Below are 20,422 nucleotides of genomic sequence, written 5' to 3' on the forward strand. Positions count from 1 at the left end.
CAGAAAGGGGTTGGGTTGAGCTGAATCATTGTCCTGCAAAAAGTATCAAAGGTAATGTGCTAATCATTGTCCTGTAAGTATCAAGATAATGTGCTAATGAGGGTGTGGTATGTTAATATGAAACCATTGTATCCTGAAGTGATCTGTTAATGTGTGAAATCCAAAGCTAATCTGCATGGCTATTGTTGACTGGAGGTTTTCAGGATTCAGCTCAAACCCAACCCCTTTCTGACTATATATTACTCTTCCTACACACTTGGCACTGAGAGACACTGTCCTTCAGTGTTACTCCTCTGAAGATGCCTGCCACAGCTGCTGGCGAAACGTCAGGAAAGAAAATACCAAGACCACGGTCATACAGCCCAGATAACCCACAAGAACCAAAATTTCCTTCTTCCAAACTTTAAAGATCTTTACTCCTTTTATAATCGGCAAATTCTGAAATAAAAAAATCATCTTTGGTAATACCATCATTTTGATTACTGAGATCCGTCCCCATAGTGATAACAGAATCTTCTCCTACTGCTTAAGATCTTTAACAATTTGTTGCCAAATTTTTACATAATCTTAATTTATTTCAGAATAATTACTTGGGGTTAACCATATTCCTAAATACCTAACCTTAGATTCAATAGTAAACCCTGTTTTTTAATTAATTCTGCTTGTTGTGATAGTGTCATATTCTTTACCAAAATCTTCTTTTTACTCCTATTTATTTTAAATCCTGCAAGCTTTCCATAGACCTCTACAATGTTATTCCATTTTTCCATTTGGCAATTAGGATTAGTCAGAACACACACTAAATCATCCGCATATGCTTTTACCTTACAATGATTTCTCCCAATTCTTATACCTACAATATTATAATCTTGTCTAAATTTATTCAATAATACTTCTAAAACTAAAATAAACAATAAAGGTGAAAGAGGGCAACCTTGTCTGGTGCCCTTTTGAATTTCTAATTGTGGTGATAGTACTCCGTTAACCATAAGTCTAGCTGTTTGTTGAATATATATACTCTCAGTTGCTTTTTTAAAACCAGTATCCAATCCCATATATTCCAATATTTTTTCATAAATTTCCAGTTTACATTATCAAAAGCTTTCTCTGCATTTAAAAAGATCATAGCCATTGGGGTTGGAGTGTACTCTGAATATTCTAATAAATCTATCACCGTTCTAACATTTTGACTAATCATTCTACCAGGTAAAAAACCAGTTTGATCTTCATGTATATAATCATTTAATACCTTTTTTAGCCTTGTGGCTAAAATATCAACAAATAATCTGTAATCATTATTTAATAGCGAAATAGGCCTATAATTCTTAACTTCCAGTAAATCTGTATCCAATTTTGGTATTAATGCTATATTTGCTTGTTTCCAAGTTTGTGGAATAGAACCATTTTGTAAACATAAATTCATAACCTTCAATAAGTGTGGAGATATCTGTTCTTCAAAAGCTTTGTAATAAAATTCCGTGAATCCATCCGATCCTGGTGATTTATTTAATTTACTTTTACCAATTGCTTTCTTTAATTCCTCAGGGGTTATAATTAAATCTAAAAAATCCTTCTGTTCCTGTGATATACCTTTCCAATCAAATTGTTTCAGATACACATCCATTTCTTTATCTGAAGCTAGTTTTTGTCTATATAAATTTTTATAATAATCTACAAATGTCTCCATTATTTTCTGTTTATCAGTTATTGTTTTGCTTTCTTTCCTTATTCTGACTACTGGCACCTTTTTCTCCCTCTGCTTAATCTGCCAGGCTAACAACTTGCCAGGTTTATTAGCATGTTCAAAAAATCTTTGCCTATTAAACATTATTTTATTTTCTATTTCTGTTGTTATTAATAATTCATATTGTTGTTGTAACTGTTTCAAGTTGTTAGCCTTCTTTTGCTTATCTAATTTATCTTGAGCTTTTTTTATTTGTATTTCTTCTAACTTAATTTTCTCCAATATTATTTTCTTTTGTTTTTCTTTCATCTTAAACCACCTCATATTTTGTTGAATCAAAAGTCCTCTAATTACTGCTTTACCAGCATCCCATACCATCGTATCTGAAACCCCCTTATCAACATTTTCAATGAAATAATTTTGAATATCTATTTTTAATTTTTCTACAATCTTTTTATTTTTTAATAAATAATCATTTACTGACCATGGTCTATGATTCTTATCACCTATCCTGACTTTTATCGTAATGGCATTATGATCAGATAATACCCTAGGTGATATCTCCAGGCTATCTGAAGTATTCATTAAAGTTTTAGAAAGCCATATCATATCTATTCTTGAATGGGTAAGATGTCTGTGTGAAAAATATGTATAACCCTTCTTTCTTCCATTTATAAGTCTCCAAGTATCAAACATTTCCCATTGGTTCGTCATATTAGAAAAAATACCAGGCAACCTACCCTCACATTTCTGTTTCTTTTTCTTTACAGATCTGTCCAATTTTGGTTCTACTACCCCATTAAAATCCCCCATCCAAATCATCTTCTCAGTACCATACTCGGCCAATATCAAAGTTAAATCATTAAAAAAATTTTTTGTTTCATATTAGGGGCATAAATACCAACCAATAATATTTTCTGATATCCAGTTGTAATTTCTATTAATAAAATTCTACCTTTCGTATCCTTATAAATTAACTTTGGTTCCATTATCAAAGGAACATACATAGCTACTCCATTAACTTTTTTCTTTTCATTACAAGATGTAAATAATTTCCCTAATTTCAGATTCTCTAATCTTATTACATCCTTGGATAACATATGTTTCCTGTAAACAAAAAAATGTTAGCTTTAGATTTTTGTAAATGATAAAACACCTTTCTCCTCTTATTGGGAGAATTCAAACCATTAATATTCCATGACAATATTTTTAACATGTCAATTTACAATTCTTCCCATCCCTATTTTCCCCCATTTTTAATACTTATTTAAACCCCCCTCCCTCCCCCCCTATAATCCTTATAAAAACAGCTCAGCCATCATTGTCTTCTGAAAGAGACTCCTCTTCTGGTGTTTCTACAGGGTGAACACCTCCAGATGCTTGTTCAGATTTGTCCTCTTCTGGTGTATCCCTTGGAGCGGTCCGCTTTGAGGATTTTGGAAGATCTTTGTCATATCTTCTCAAAAATTGGTCAGCTTTAAGAGTGTCAGTAATTTTGTATCTTCTTGCTTTGAAAAAGAAAGAAATACCTTGATGATACTCCCATCTGTGTTGAATACCATTGAGCTTCAGTCTTTCAACAATCTCTGCAAAATCTTTTCTTTTCCTGAGTAGCCTGGTAGGAATCTCCTTCATAATTCTCAGAGGAACACCATCTATTGTAAGTGCGCTCTTATAATGTTGATTCAGGATAAGATCTCGATGGCTTCTGGAAAAAAGCTGAATCAGGCAGTCTCTTGGGACCTTGTTGTTTCTAGCATAAGCCGAGCTAACTCTGTAAGCTGTCACAATCATACCCTCAATGACATCTTGGTCTTCTTGGAGAAATTCTGCCAGATGTACTTTAAGGAAACCTTTTAAATCCACTCCTTACGATGACTCTTTAAGCCCACGTATACGAATAAAGTTTTCTTTAACTTTAAGTTCTAACATAGTAATGTGGTCCTCTCGCCTTTCTTCTCTCTCCTGAATAGATTCCACTGAAAGTTCCAGAGTGTCCACCTTTTTCTTAACTTCTTTGCTGTCTTGAACACATTTCTGAAATTTGGTTTCCACTTTGTCTTGTCTTAGGGTTAAAGAGGTAATTGAGTCCTTTAAGGCAGAAATAGCAACTGCATTTTGGTTGACTGCTTCTTTTATGGCAGCACTTTCTTGTAAAGACTTAGTCATCATCTCATGCAGTGACTTGAGAGTGTCTTCAGGTAGTTTTGGTTTAGGTGCCATCTTAGCCAAACCTGAGGCTGCCATTGGAGGGGATGGAACTGTTGACACCAAGTTTATGTTAGACACAGAAGCTCTCCTTGTTTGATGTGAAACCTGCTGCAGTTGCTGTTGTTTCAGAAGCCCTTGAGGATGCTTTTCTTTTTTGTCTCCCATTAGTCTGAGCTGTTGTATTTGTAATCCACAAAAAGAAAAGGGTGGTGGTGGTGAGCTCTGCTGAGCTAGTTAATCAACATCAATGTCTTTCCAGCAGTAAATGGAATCTTCAATTTGATATAATATCCAGACCTTAGAGAACAGTTAGTTACTGGGTTGCTACATTTATTAAACCTTCATCTTTTTCCACTCGTTTTCCCCCTCACTGATCTGTTAGGTTTCTGTAATTGGAACTGATGGAATTTAAACTGCGCAATCCAACTGGCAAAAAGCCAAGTTCAACTCAGATCCCGTTACGGGAGTTGTAGCAAATATTGTGAAGAATTTAATTCCAAGCAAATCCTGTTAGACACCTCAGTTATAAATAGTTATAGAAGTAGAAGTGAAAATACTTGCATCAGTATTAAGATCGGAGAATCCCCGCGGCTCGTCCCTGCTGTAGTAAAGGAAATAATGGCGTCCGCTGCCCAGCTGCAGCACTTCCGAGCGATCCCCGCCGATTTATCGGTAGGGATCGCTACTAGGACGCCGTGCCTGCACCTGCCTTCTCCGCACCCCCTCTTCCATTCAGGGGTCCTGCCTGATACGGGAGGGGTGATCTTTTTGCCCCCCCGAAGCCCTCTGCCGGAGCGCGGTTCTCGCACTTGCCGCCGCCGTTTCTCTCCGACCCGGAAGTTCAATTAGCTTGCTTCTCCAGCAGTAATACTGGATCAAGTATATAACCCCTAAACTCTTAATTGAGTTAGTGAGGGTCAGCCGACCCCCATCAAACAGGGGAAACACAGTGCCCTCAAAGACTTCAGCCTTTTCAACCAGCATCACCTCAGTCTTATCAGGATTCAGTTTAAACTTGCTCATCATTAGCCATTTAACCACAGCAACCAAGACAGCTACAGCAGCATCACGCAGTCTAGACCAGCGATACTCACTCTGCAGATCTCAGAGAGTCGCATTTGCAATTCATACAACTGTTGTATGCCCCAAATACAAGCAAACAACAATGTATTACTGCCATATGACCCTTTTTGTTATGAGCCCTTCTGAGCTTATAGGGTTATCTGTTATGGAAACATAGCTAGCCTGTCCCCTCGCTGCAAAGCAAGTCAGTGTTGACATGAATCAGTGTGCAGACTTTCAAGTTCTCCAGAACTCTATTAGGCTGGTTGTTAAAAACAATGTTAAAAGATCCCTTCAGGTTTTACTCCAGTTCTGGAGGAGGTGTGGTTAGAATCTCTTTCCATGTTAAGTTTTCTGTTAGCAAGGAATTTTTTTAACACTCCTCATTCCACCAGCTTGCATATGTTGACCTAGCCTTGTGCCCAGACCCCCTACAGATATAACCACCGTAGACAAGTTGTTTTGTTGTTTTAAAAATAAACCTGTTAGTTTAACATTGTGTCCATAATAATGAAGAAATTATCCCCAAAGACACTGCCTACTTTCCTGGAATGTGGGATGCTGTGTGGGAATGGTGCTTACAAGAGTCACAGGAAGCATGTCAAAGAGCCACATATGGCTCCCGAGCCATGCATGAGTATCACTAGTCTAGTCAAAGAAATGTAGAGCTGAGTGTCATCAGCATATTGATGCCACCTAACTCCAGAACTATGAATGATCTCTCCTGAGGTCTTTATATAAAGAGAAAGAAGATAAAGCAATTTTGTGGAACTCCACAGGGCCAGTTCCACATTGATGACAACTGGTATCCTATATCAACCCTCTTGAGTCCAATCTGTAAGGAATAATTTATAACATTCTGAAGGATATGGGTTGATTCTTCAATGTCCAAACATCTCAACTGAATGGCATGATCCACAGTATCAAGGGCTGCTAATAAATCCAATAACAATAAACAAGCACAGCATTTGTCTACTTTCAAGCAGAGATCATCAGCTAGAGCCATTAGTGCTGTCTCCGACCCATAGCCTAACCTGAAACCCAACTGAAAGGAGGCCAGAGCATTGAAAGGAGGCCAGGAGAACCTGACATTGCTCTGCCACCACTCTCTCAACTATCTTGCCCAGAAAGGGTAGATTAGATGTTGGACTACTATTGTTCCCTTTGTGCTTCTCCAGTCATTCCCCCCCCCCCCAGTAATGGACTAATTGTCCTAACAGGCTATTAAAGTACTGCTGAGAACAAACAAGGCATTTTATCTTTCTGGAGACTAAAGGTTTAGCTTTATTTACTCAGCTTTATTGTTATTCCTCCTTTAAAAATTCTTAGCAGAAGATATTAGAGGTGCTTTCTAAAAAGGTACTTCTGATCACACTGTGATTCAGAAATATTTTAGTTAAATTCTGCCAGCCTATTTGAGGCTTGTTGCTTTGTCGGGATGTGTGTTAGGGGCTGGGGGGGGAAGTGCCTCCTTCTGATCTGTACATTTCCCCCAATACAGTTATTGGCATTCTTGTTTATGATCTCCTTATGTGTGTGGTATTTAATGATTGTTCATTTTAGACTTCAAAGTTTTATGTTCATGTTTTGCCTATTTTGTATTTATTAACACTGAAAGGCATAACAAGCAGCTGATTTGAACAGACAGCAGTCCTGTTTCCTAACTTCTGTTTTCAAAAACCACACTTTGGAGCAGTTGCTCAATAGATAAAGGGCTTCTGTGACCTTTTTTCCTTCTTTAGAATTTTTCAAAGGTCAGGAGAAACTTGATAAAAATTTTATGTGGTTTAAAAAGCTCATCTTATTAAAGTTTCATGAAGAGGCAGCAACAACTACAGCCCAGTCAGAAAAGCTTAGGTATTGTAAATGAGTGATAGGATAACTGCTCATTTGAAGTGAGCACCTCATTTCAAGCTATTCTGGAAGCAAACTTCCTCTTTATCTGAAAATACCACATGACCTCCTTGCATATATCCATCAAGCATTGCACAAAACATTAGAGTCTCCCTTCACTACCAGTGGGAGGTCTTTGGGGCAGAGCCCGAGGAGGGCGGGGTTTGGGGAGGGGAGGGACTTCAATGTCATAGAGTCCATTTGCCAAAGCAGCCATTTTCTCCAGGTGAACTGATCTCTATTGGCAGGAGATCAGTTGTAATAGAAGGAGATCTCCAGCTAGTACCTGGAGGTTTGCAACCCTACAAATCATGTGGATTTTGGAGTTGAAGAAGAGGTGTGGTAATAAAGGGGAGTAAAACACCAAGTAGGCTCTGCATGTTTCCTAGTGTGATAAGTATTACTCAACTTGTTCAGTTCTAGTTCATGATGTTATCTTTGTTGTTTTGTACTGTCAGGGGAGGAAAAATGGGGGATGTAATGGTAATTAGTAGCATGCACATAGTGGTAATTAGTAGTATGCGCTCACTAGTCCATTTCTCTTAAAATGCAATTAAGCCAACTATTGCCTCATTATGAGCCCATCAAGATTTTTTAAGGTAAGGTGTATTTACTTGTGTGTGTGTGTGTAAAGTGCCGTCAAGTCGCAGCCGACTTATGGCGACCCCTTTTTGGGGTTTTCATGGCAAGAGACTAACAGAGGTGGTTTGCCAGTGCCTTCCTCTGCACAGTAACCGTGGTATTCCTCAGTGGTCTCCCATCCAAATACTAACCAGGGCTGACCCTGCTTAGCTTCTGAGATCTGACAGATCAGGCTAGCCTGGGCCATCTTACAGTTGTGGAAATTAGGAAGGGCAGCAAACTGCAATCCATTTGACTTCCAGACTAGATTGCCTCCTTTTTTTCTCTTATGAACCATAATTGGCTTGTTACTGTTGCTCATATAGCCCATGTTTGTACAGACAAAGAGATAAAAAGAAGCATAGCCAAGCCTCATAAATATAGAAGAGAGGCCAGAGGTAAACTAGAAATTGGCCATGGTTTGGATGCAAGGGCATGTCATGGATTTTTGCTATGTGAATGAACCTAAAGAATCCTCAGACTCATAGTCTTCCCCCCTGCTTCTCCTTGCATGTGGCCAGCTATTTGGAGATTTCTACTTCGGTTATGTACTAATCATCAGCAAGGGTTTGTGGTTTCCCTGCAATCCAGGATTCCAAACAATGGTTAAAAGTGAGCTGTGCCATTATTTTGATTTCAGTATTTAATACATTTGAACCCCTGAGCTGTAATTTATAAGAGCATGTAAACTTGGTTCCTGGAAGCTGAACAAATTCTTCTGCTCCTGTTGCTGTCATCATTATTTCTGTTCCTTCTGTAAGAATGCCTGAATTTTATTCCATGCAACTGTCTGACATGCAAGTATAGAGATTCAGGCTTTGGGATCTCCTTTTGGGTCATTTGCTTGTCACAGGAAGGATTAGCCAAGGAGACATTTTGGAATAACAGAATTAAGCTGCAGTTGCTGTGCCATCTCTTACAAAGATACAGCGAAAGGATATTAGGGAGCCATGCCTCAAATTCAAATTTTTGGTGTGATTTAATTTTAGTTGATAAATTCTTGTTTAGGGTGCTATATTGTTTGAATGACATGCTGTCATCTTAAAACAATATATAAAGCACAGATATCTAGCATGCATTAAAATAAAATTGAAATTATTATCTCCTTACTCTAATATTCAGCAGAAATGAGGGAAAACTGTACACTTTCAAAAGACATCTGGCTTCATCAGTTTACAGGATAGCTACAACAATGAACAAGTCTGCTTCCTGGGAAATAAAACCTATGAAAATAACTTTTTGTGTGTGTTTTAAGCTACTCAGTTACTTGCCTTGCTTTCTCTGTACTATATCTCCCTCCCTTGAGGGATTGCTCATTACTGAAGCAAGGAAATGTGAGATTGCTCAATCAAAATATCCTGACAAATAAATCTATTGAATCTGCTGGCAGGTGGCAATTCTCAGTTGTCTTGGAAGACTAACTTAGAATATGCATTTGACACACAGATATTCCTACTTGTAACCAAAATTGATTCACATAAACATGAGCTTGACGTTAATGGCCAGACTTGAGTTTTCAAAGTAACCTCCAGTGCGATATGCTGTTTATTATTACTCTGGAGAATTTACAAAATATAATGGATAAGCTGAAATAATGCACCATTTGGATTTAGTATATAGCCAAAGGAAGTTAGTTAAGATGTAGAAGTTCAGTTTTCCAACACTTAAGTATGTCCTTATTGTTTTCATATAGCGTCGTCTTGGAGATGCTGCCAAGAAAGCTGTTGGCAAACTGACAACAAGGACTATAAAGAAGGGTGATAAGGTAATCTCACTAAACTATATATTTTACTTTATAAGTAATACTATTAATTGCTGTTTAATTCTCTCCCTTTATGGTTTATTCACCTTGCTGCAATCATCATTTTTGTTTAGCCTTTGCAATAATTATTCAGTGGGATTTTGCCCAGACCCTTCCGGTTTGTTCTTTTTTGTCATTACCTGTTTCAATAGTGCTGATTCAGCTGCCCATCTCAGCTCTTTAAAAGTGGGAACACTGTTTGCAGCCTACATAGCTGTATTTATTCTTCCTATCTAGGGAAACAGCATTGTATTATCATGGACATGTTGTCTCCTGGCCCGGCTATCCTTTGCTACCATGCCTAGTATTTATTTTAAATCTTCCTTTCTTTGATACAAACCTAGCTATGATTTAGAATTTTTTTCATAAGAAATTGTTTCCTCTGGCTTACCAGTCAATGATCTAACACTGCCCCAATAATTGTACATCATTTTGGGGAGAAGTATTGACACTTTGTTTCTTGTTTCTTCAAAAAAAATTCCCCTCTCTGTTTGCCCCCAAACTCTTTTGATTTCTAGATATTTGGTTATGAGAGCCTGTAATAAATTTACCTATATGTAGAGGGTTAGTTGTTGCCTTCCTTACAACATACACAGAATTTAATGAAATGGAGCTGCACTGTGAACAACAGGGCAATCTGTCATTCATTAGTGTAACGCATCGGGGTTCTCTGCATGAAATACTGGCTGTCCATTTCCAACTGTAAAGTTCATAATTTTGTTTTCCAGTGCTTTGGGGTGTCTTCATCTATGCTTCACTATCACAGCGGGAATTCAGCCACACTGCGTGCCAGGGTGGGGACCTTGGCTTTCAGTGCTGGCCTTTATAGGGGGTCAGAAGGTGTGCATGTATATGATTTGTGTATACACAATGATTTTTGTTTAAAATAAAAATACCCTAATTGTAAAGAGATCCCTTTCTTGAAAGCAAATGTATTATAAGGAGGTGTTTAAAAGGTCATAGTGTGTAGGCATGTTATTAACCTGTTTAAAAGGTATAGTATAGAAAGAGTATAATATAGAAAGAGTAGGTGAAGTGTTTTAGCAACATGTAAGCAGCAAGTGATACTGGAGCTGCTTGTCAGCTAGGAAGAACAACCTGTAAAGAGTGGCAGATGCTCTGTTTTCAAGCTACAACAGTAAAAGCAAATATTTTCTTTATCTCTTAGAAGCTCCTTAATCCATTGATCTTGAGCAGTGTAATTTTAAATCTAATGCCTGAGGGATATAAGGACTGAAATAAATCTTGCCACTGACAATGTAGCCTTGGTATCCCTGTCACTTAATAAAAAAAGCATAAGCAAATATTTTCCGTTCTTGTGTGTGTGAAAAAGGAATTTTGCTTTAGTACTAAATGGAAGCTAATTGTATTTATAAACTGTAAAGCTTTCAGGAAAATGTTTTCAGTCTGTAATTCATTTGAGTGTGTGAGGAGATCGTAGGGGGCTTCTTTGGATCCTGCTACTTTCCTGGGATCCTAGGACAGGATTCCGACCATTTGACAGTCAGCTGAGGCTGCTGAGGAGCATCTAGGTGGCTTTTTAAAAATTCTGCCATCTTTCAGAGGATAGTGGAGGGCAGAGCCTTTCTTACTGTGTAACAGAAAGCCATTCTATCAGAAGCTGTAAAGAGTAGTATTGTGATAATAGTCTTGTTAGTAATAATAGTCTTCCATTTTGTAAGTTACTTTGGGAACTTCTAAAGTTGCAATGACCTCATAAATGTATTACATAAAGAGTAGCAGAACTCTCACAGTTATCTTTTTTCCACCTGTGACCTGTAAAGCATACTGTAATCCTTCTACTTGTGGCCACCTCATTATCCCATAATAGGAAGCTTGGATTGCTACTTCTGTTTGTTCAGTGCTGGTTATTACATGAATTTTCTTCACATTCATTTTAGGAAACAGACCCAGACTTCGATCATTGTGCTGTCTGCATTGAATGTTACAAGCAGAATGACGTTGTCCGCATTCTGCCTTGCAAGTAAGCCCACAGTTTTTCTTTCTTTTTTGGGAGAATGTTTTATCTTTAAGAATATATGTATTTGGAGTTTTCCCTTTCTCAGATTTAGATGAAATTTCAATACATTAGTTTGGATGCACCCTCTGGGCTGTACAGGTGCATATATTCTGCAAAACTGCTCTCTGCAGGTTGGGGGTTAGTGCTAAAAGTTGGTTAAAATGTTAGTTATACCATGAAAAGTGGTTTGTGAATGAAGAGAATAGAGGGAAAAGTGGGACCAAAACAATTAAATGTAGAGATGAGGGCAGAAAACTTTTCAGAGGCTTATTTTTCAATGGTAAATATTCAAGATCTTAATATCCATGGATTCATAAAATTAATGACAATGAGTAGATGCCATTGCCACTACAATATTAAGCAACCTTGGCAGTTTCAAAGTTGTAATTAAAGTTTTAGGACGCTAGGAATTGTATGTTTTACTGATTTGTAAACCACAAATATTTACAAAAATCTAAGTAAAAAAATCACGTCTAATTCACCTGATTGTGCAGGTCAAATCAAAGTCAGCGTTGAGACTGTTATTCATATGTCTCTTCTCACTTGCTGGAAGGGATATAGTAGTCATCAATCTGATGTGGAACTAGCAAGTAATGCCATTGATGAGGTACTCTACCGACCTCTGTGGACAAAAGATACATTATTTTGGAATACATAAATGAACAACTAGGTATATGACACATCATGTACGTAGACACATAATCAAGATCCAGCAGCTTAATCCATGTTGTTTAACTATGTACATATAACAGAATGAGAACAGGAATAACCATCATTTCTTTGCCCTTGCACAGCATGTTACGATCATTATCAGGTTGTAATGCTCGTTATCACAAGAACCTTTGTATTCAGGCTTTTAAAAAAAGATTGGCCAATGCAAATCATAGATTATTTTATCCAAGTCCTGCCTCTTCAAAATCCATTTTTCTCTTCTTGTGCAAAGCTGTTTGTAACATCCACACAAAGGTTATCCTGTTATAGTCCTGTATCTATGGAACATATAGAAACTTATGGATCTCAACATAAAATTTCAACATGAAAACAAAGGACAGCAAAAGAGACAACATGAATGTCTAATGTATATTGTCAAATGTATTGCTCTATAACTGGCCTACCCAGTGCATAGTGTACGGCCGTATATATTCTATAAGTCTACATGCATTCTGTAATTCAGTATTGATTGCAAACTATTGTATACTGCAATGATGCTTTTCTATCACATCTTACTATGCAAATATATTATACTTTTTGTAACTATGTCCTGGTATTAAGAGGTAATTGTTATTGTGTGTTGATTATTATGCTATAGATCAGGGGTCGCAAAAGCGCAGCTCCTGAGCCACAAGTGGTTCTTTGGGCCCCTGAGTGCGGCTCTTCCCACGTGCGGAAGCAGCGCCCTAGGCCGGCCAAAGCAGCGGGAGGGTCTCCGAGAGAGGAAGGAGTGGCCCTTCCTCCAGCGCCGTCCCCACCTCCCACCATTGCGGTGGCGGCCGGAGAACGACAAGAGCCCCTCAGCTGCCACCCCCCTGTCTTTTCTTGCCGCCTGGCTGCGTTCCTTGGTTTGGCAGAGAATGGCCCTCCCTCCCTCCTCCCTTCCTTCTCTCCACCGTGAGGAGTGAGGCGTGGCTGTCCGGTCCTCGTTTTGGCCGCCGCCGCCTTTCCTCCTCTGTCTCTATGGGCGACCGGAGCTGGGCGACCTCTCACCCCCCACCTCCTCCTCCTCCTGTTGCTCCGCCTGGCCCCGGGTGGGGAAGGCGACGATGCTTCCTGGGCCAGGACCGAGCTCGCTTCGCCCTCCCCGCGCCTCAGACTGAGAGTTTGGAGCCGGTCCAGCGCATCGCCTTCCCGCGTCTTGCCCAGCCGGGATCTTGCGGGGGAACTTCCAGGGTGGGGGGCGGATTTCGCGCCTTAATCTCCAGCCCACTTGGAAGGGGTAAACTCTCCTCCTCGCTGCCTTCCTCCTCCTCATCCCCCTCAGGCGGCTCCCAAAAGTCCAGCTCCAGGCTGCCTTTCTTCCCCAGTTCCTTCCTTCTCTTTCCTTTCCCAGTTCCTTCCTTTCTTGCTGTCCCTCCCCCACTCTTCCTTCCTTCCATCTTTCCTCCCTTTCATCCTTTCTTCCCCAATTCCTTCCTTCTCTTTCCTTTCCCCCTTCCTTCCTTTCTCTTTCTTTCTCTCTGTCCCTTTCCCCACTCTTCCTTCCTTCCTTCCTTCCTTCCTTCCTTCCTTCCTTCCTTCCTTCCTTCCATCCTTCCTCCCTTTCATCCTTTCTTCCCCAGGTCCTTCCTTCTCTTTCCTTTCCCAGTTCCTTCCTTTCTTTCTGTCCCTCCCTTTCATCCTTTCTTCCCCAGTTCCTTCCTTCTCTTTCCTTTCCCCCTTCCTTCCTTTCTTTCTGTCCCTCCCCCACTCTTCCTTCCTTCCATCCTTCCTCCCTTTCATCCTTTCTTCCCCAGTTCCTTCCTTCTCTTTCCTTTCCCAGTTCCTTCCTTTCTTTCTGTCCCTCCCCCACTCTTCCTTCCATCCTTCCTCCCTTTCATCCTTTCTTCCCCAGTTCCTTCCTTCTCTTTCCTTTCCCAGTTCCTTCCTTCCTTCCTTCCTCTTTCTTTCTTTCTCCATCCCTCCCCCCTTTCTTTCTTCCTTCTTTCCTTTCCCAGTTCCTTCCTTCCTTTCTCCATTCCTTCCCCCTCCCTTCCTCTACTAACGTTTGCTGTTCTTTCCCTTTTCGGTTCTACATATTCATGCAAACAATCTTTTTCAAGCATGAACCTTATCAAGAGTAAATTGAGAAGTCATCTTATTGATGAGAACCTGGAATCATGCCTAAAATTAAAAACAACAACATACAAACCTGATTTACCCAAACTTTCCAAGGAGATGCAAGGCCATTGTTCACATTAAGTGTTTGTCAGTCATTGTCATGATTTAATTTTATGGATACCTTACTTACAATTTAATTTTTATCAATAAATACGATCATTATTAAGTATGATATCAAGTTTTATTCAGTGTACCTATAGTTTAATTAAGACTTAAAACTTTAATTAAAGTTTATTAAGTTAATAAACAGTATACCTACCTATATAGTTTAAGTTTAAGAAATTTGGCTCTCAAAAGAAATCTCAATGGTTGTACTGTTGATATTTGGCTCTCTTGACTAATGAGTTTGCCGACCACTGGTATAGATAGATAGAACTTCAAATAGAACAATTTACAAGGGAGAAGATGTTACACTCCTGTATCTATGGATCATATAGAAGCTTATGGGAACACATGGAGCGGAAGAGTTTGTAGAATTTTCCTATTTGAAGTTCATAGTACAGCCATTTAGAGGCTTGTCTTTCATTTAAAAGTGGACAAGCCTTGAAGAACTACACTTTCAGGAATATATTTTCCTTTGGCCTTTCTCGTTGTACCCTGGGGATTTTTTATCTGGCAGCATTTTGACCCGGTGGTATTTTTGCTAACTGTTACTTAATGATGTAATGTGATGTTATATTGGGTTTTAAGATTTTAATATGAAAGAATAGTCTTAGAAAGTTAAGAAAATATTCATTTTTATCGTGTTCTTTAGAAGATGGGAATGCTGGTAAAATCAACCATTGTAGAAACATAACAGACACAAATTGACTGTTTAGTATATGTGGACAGGAACTCCTTATGTGGTAACGTCCAGAAAAACTGCTGCCACAGGACACATACAGCAGTTGTGCGCAAACTCAGACTATATCTCTCAAGATCAGATAAAGCCGTGAAATTAAATCCTGCCAAGGGCAGAAAGATACTGATCTTGAATGATATAAAAGAGAGGGCACAACAGCAGTAGAGTTAGAGTTCCTAACAGGCCTAAATGGATCTCTCCATCCCTTGCATGAGATGTAAGCTCTCAGGCTTTGATCCTTGTGTGGATTGAGGCTCTTAGAGCTTTCCAAGTCTTTGCATAGACATGGAGGTTCTAAGAGCTCCCTAGCTCACTTCTTATAGATCTCTCCATCCTTTGTATGGAGACACTGAGATCTCCTTAATACTGTGTATTGAGGAGTTTTCACTAAGATCTATCTAGCCCTTACATGGACACTTCAGTCCTTAATAGACATGGAAGTTCTTAGACTTCCCTTAGACTAAGGTCTCACACAGAACTCTTTAATCTAAGCATGGATTAAAGGCTCATGGAACTTTCTAGTTCTTGCCTGAACTAGGAGTTCACACACAGATCTCTCTGATCCTTTGCATCAGAGGCCTCTCAAACAAATGGAGGGACTCATAGATTCAGTCCTCTCACGGTCTGAGAACACTCAGAGATTTCGCTATGGTCTCATGGACCCGGTCCTGGCATGGACTGAGAATATTCTCTGTAGGCTCATGAACTCAGTCCTAGCATGGACTGAGAATGCTCAGAGATTTCTCTAGCCATTGCATATACTAGAGATTCTCAGAGACCCCAATAACAAATAGAGGACCTTAGAGGTTTACCCATCCTAAACATGGACTGGGGAGGTTCACAGATGACATGATTGGGTAAAGTATGCCTACTTATTCTTATGATATTCTAGATACTTTGAATTAAGATGCTTTTAACTAAATCAGATCTTATTCATGAACTAACCATTTTTATAAGATTTCTATAACTATTATATTTTCTGAATGAAATATTATTACTGAGTTTTGAAACTCTCATATAAAGGTATAGAGATTGTTTAAGATTGCTTGCATACATGAACATGTTTAAGACTCATAATGTCTAAACTTAGTAACATTTTAAAGACTTTGTAACCATCTTCATGCATACATATTAAGACTGTACATACATATACATATTCTACATATTTTTGAAGCAATTCAATAAAAAGCTTACTTCAGTAAGAAAGCAGTTGAGTCCTGCTTATTAGGTGTCTAACTGAATAAGATAACATACTTCTTCTCAGGAAGGGGTCGATTCTAAGAGCATAGGCACTGAAACGCACTGACCCACTTCAATCCAGCACAGCTACCAAGTTGATCAAAGTTTCAAAGAATCTATACTTTTCTCTTTCTCTCTCCCTTTGAATACAAGAGCTTTTTAAGTCAGGAACAAGGGGAGGAGAAGATTCCAAAACCATTTCAGTGACTTAAATATTTGTCCCATGGTAGCTTCTATAAGATTTACGGGGAATCTCTTAGACCTATCAGAGGAAACAATAGGAATGTCATTGGTTGTGAAAGAAGATAATGTAATCTTCCCCTAGTGGTCTACTTTGGAAGAATATTTATCTGCAGTTCCTAGGAGGCTGTAGAGGAAATAACCGAAATTGGATTCTCTCCTGGTGGCTGAGGGAAATTTTACCAGTGAGTGTTTTGTTACCCACCAGTGTTATGATGGCATTCCAGAACACTGAAGCTCTGGCATTTGAAAAACAAAGATAGGATGGAAATAGGCTTTGTTCACTGGAAAGGCTGGTGGTGTAAATGCTGTTAATTCTAGTGTTAGTGCTCTCTGAGAATAGACTGAGTCATAGCTGAGTCCAGAACTGATATGGTCAGTATTATAACAACTTATCCAAGACAGAGACATCGGGCAGAGGGGAATGCATTCCATGTTTTAATGTGATAAAGTATGTAAGATTTCTGCCTTGTCAGTTTCACTTGATGAATATTTCTTTTAAATATGTTTTTGTAGTCTGATAGGTAGTACCGTACTTATGTTAGTGGATAAATATGTGTTGATGCAATGAATACTGCTTGCCATTTCAAAGGAGCATGAAATAGTGAGGTACAAGCAGAGGGCATCTCATTTTCCCTAGTATCCTTTTTCCTTATTGTTTTCTCTTATCCTTCCCTGGCAGCCTCCATAGTCTTTTCCTGCTTCCTGCTCTTCTTCCCACCCACCAGCCATCCTACCTTTATCTGCTTCCCTGATTTCAGCTTTCCACCCTTCCTGCTTCCAGCTGCCTCTCCCTAGAAAAAGTCTAGTCTGACTGGGCCCAGTTACGTAGTAGCCATCACTGTAGATTGTGTGTCTCCAGTGATCACTGCCAGGCCTGTCCCCCAGTGCGTTCTCTTTCATCAGAGGACATAATGGGGGATGGGACCAATTCAAGGGCTGTTTTTCCCAAGTCCACCCCTGCTCCAACCCCCCCAGCTTCGCTTTACAGAAACTAAGGCTTGGGAGGCTCAGTAATATTCTTGTGGTTGCCTAGCATCATCCAAAATAATGATTGAGAGCTCAGTGGGCTGGTTTTTTGTTTGTTTGTTTTGCTATAGGCATTCTATCACTTTGGGGTATTTTAATCCCCCAATGTATTTTTTTATTTCAGATTTTTCTGCAAACTTGGGACTTCCTTTAGGTTTGTAGAGAAATCCTCCAGTCTGTCCCTAGCTTTATTTTGCTGATCTATTAATCCCCACACTATGGCCCAGTTAGGAATTAGGTAAAGTAAAGGTAGTCCCCTGTGCAAGCACATGACACCACATCAGAACATTTACTAGGCAGACTATGTTTACAGAGAGGTTTGCCATCGCCGTCCCTAGTCATCTACACTTTACCCCCACCAAGCTGGGTACTTATTTTACCAACCTTGGAAGGATGGAAGGCTGAATCAACCTTGAGCCAGCTACCTGAAACTGACTTCCATTGGGATCGAATTCAGGTTGTGAGCAGAGCTTTGACTGTAGTACTGCAGCTTACCACTCTGTGCCACGGGGCATATTAGATATAGTCATTTCATATGTCCTGTTATGGGTAAGTAGAAGAATTGCATTTTGAATGGGATTCTGGAAAAACTGAGTTACTACCAACATCTGCATCATCCTCCCTCCCCTGGTGAACCTCTTCAGTGACAGCTGAAACACACTTGAAGTTAGGTACAAACAATACCTGAAATGTAGTTTTGGTCTCCCCAGTGGTGCATGGTACATTTGGAAGGATCCCCTGACCTTCAACAGCAGTATTTGCAGGAGGAGCGGGAGGGAGGGGAAAGTGGGTAAAAATTGCTCCTGTGAAGTTGCTGCATTAAAAGAGGCTTGGTTCCAACATGGTATGAAAAGAGGTAGTTTATGTGTACAGTTTGACTGAAGGAAGAATGCCAGTTTTATTAGAACTCCCTAAACCAATTGTTAGAAATTCCTAATCTTGTTTTACTATCACAGTCTCTACAAAATTGTCCTTTGTTCTTCTTTTCCAGGCATGTTTTCCACAAAAACTGTGTGGATCCATGGCTCAGTGAACACTGTACCTGTCCTATGTGTAAACTGAACATTTTGAAAGCCCTGGGAATTGTGGTAAGTTGAGAGTTACTTATTCAGTCAGGAATGCAGAGGTTTTGATTTCCGACATTGCCACAAAATAGTAAACTCACAAATCAGTAAAAGGTCAGGAATTCTAGGATTTGTTAACTACTCTTCCTTGCTTGTTTGATTGGCTGCCACTTGCATGAAATTGTGTTGCACTCACAGCTCTGTATTCTTTAAGTAAGGCCATGAAGTATGAACACTCCATTTAGCTCAAGGTATAAATTGAGATTAAAAGAATCTCTGATTTACTCAAAGTAATCTTCCTTTCTTGTACTTTGTCAGCTTCTAATCTATCTCTTGGCCATGGACCAAGGCCAAAGCAGTTTGGGATAAGTGATGCTTTGAGATAAGTGATGTTACACTAAGGCTTTTATTTCATATACTGTATGATCAAGCAAGTTTGCTCCATGAAAACCATCTTTTCAAAGTAAAATCTATTTTATAATACAACGATCTGGCTTCCTTTCCCTCAAGGCTTATGGATAATCACTTCATTTCTAGATGGAGACTTTCTGGGTCTTTTCAAGAGTAACATTCTGGGAAGAAATCCTGACCTGCTTGAAACCTTGGCCTCAGATGAACACACAGCCTCCCTTCTCCGTCTTATTGCTGAGGGAAGAAATAACAAATGAGGCTATACCACATTTACTTGAATCTAGTACCTCTCTGACCACACAATCTGTCTCTGTGAGAGTGGAGGACAGCATGCAAATAATCAAAATATGGCCCAGCACACTTATTACTTTCTCCCTGTGATGGGGGAGAGGGATATATATGTAAACAAGGCTAATGCATTTTCAGGCTTAACTTATTGATACTAAAATAAGACAAGTGGGTCTTAACCTTGCCAGTTGAGCCTATCAGCTAGAATACAAATGGTTGGTCCAAGCCTATAGAGGGAAGATTTGCTTTGAATAATGATTTAGCACCTACTACCTATTTGCCTGCATACCACGGGACACTGCAGATTATTTCTAAATCAATCTTATTTGCTTTCTGCTGTTTAAGTGTGCATAACTTTGGCAGCAGCCTGTGAAACAAGGCATCTTAACATTACAATATCTTACTTTCAGACAAATGTTCCTTGTGCCGATAATATGGCCTTTGACATGGAAAGGCTCACCAGAGGCCAGCTGGGCAACAGGAGATCAGTACTTGGTGAACTGAGCAGTGACAGCACACTCAGTCTGGAGCCCCTGCGTACCTCTGGCATATCACAGTTTCCACAGGATGGGGAATTGACCCCAAGGACCGGAGAGATCAACATTGCTGTAACTAGTAAGTGATGATTGATTTTAATTTTGGGTATCATAGGTTTTCTCTTACTTTGGATCTGTTGACCGCTAACAGCATGCATATGTTTAACAAATGTTTTATGGTGTGTGTGTTTTGAAGGACAATGTACAACATTATTCATTTTTAATAAGGTTAACAGGGTTAACATCGAGACTCTTGAACTTGAAAACAGCTATAACAGAATCTGAACAGTAAAAACCATTTCCCACTGATTAACAAAATAGATCCTGCAAGGCTATTATTTAAGTGGCTGGCAATTCAGATGGTTAAAGTATTTGACAGCTTTTTTCCCATTAGTGCATTCTGTTTGTAAACCACAATGGCTGGATCCAGCAATTCAGTAAACTAATCCAAGTACATTTGCTTTCTGTCTTTTGGGATTGAAGCAAACAATTCATAGTGTGAGCACTGTTAGAAAAGTCTAGTATGATTGTTTACAGGATTCAACTGTGTGCTTGATTATCTTTTTTAGAAAGAGAGTTCGCATGTACGTTGAGGGTATGCTTTAGACAAACACACCATTGTATTACATTCTTAATACTGTAAATATTGATTTCACTTTTGACTCAGT

At 39.2% G+C, this 20,422-nt stretch overlaps 1 protein-coding gene across 2 annotated transcripts in view; it reads left to right on the forward strand.

Annotated features, from left to right (window-relative positions):
- The window catches only part of RNF130 (ring finger protein 130), a 64,057-nt gene that overhangs the window by 27,866 nt on the left and 15,769 nt on the right, over positions 1-20,422 (forward strand). For both annotated transcript variants that reach the window (XM_056865465.1, XM_056865458.1), the window contains exons 4-7: positions 9,165-9,236; positions 11,174-11,256; positions 18,447-18,543; positions 19,629-19,833. In XM_056865465.1, the coding sequence (XP_056721443.1) occupies positions 9,165-9,236; positions 11,174-11,256; positions 18,447-18,543; positions 19,629-19,833 (457 nt within the window). The remainder of the gene's footprint in view (positions 1-9,164; positions 9,237-11,173; positions 11,257-18,446; positions 18,544-19,628; positions 19,834-20,422) is intronic.

The sequence above is a fragment of the Euleptes europaea genome, chromosome 1 (genome assembly GCF_029931775.1).
Source record: "Euleptes europaea isolate rEulEur1 chromosome 1, rEulEur1.hap1, whole genome shotgun sequence".
In the NCBI taxonomy this organism is placed as follows: Eukaryota; Metazoa; Chordata; class Lepidosauria; order Squamata; family Sphaerodactylidae; genus Euleptes; species Euleptes europaea.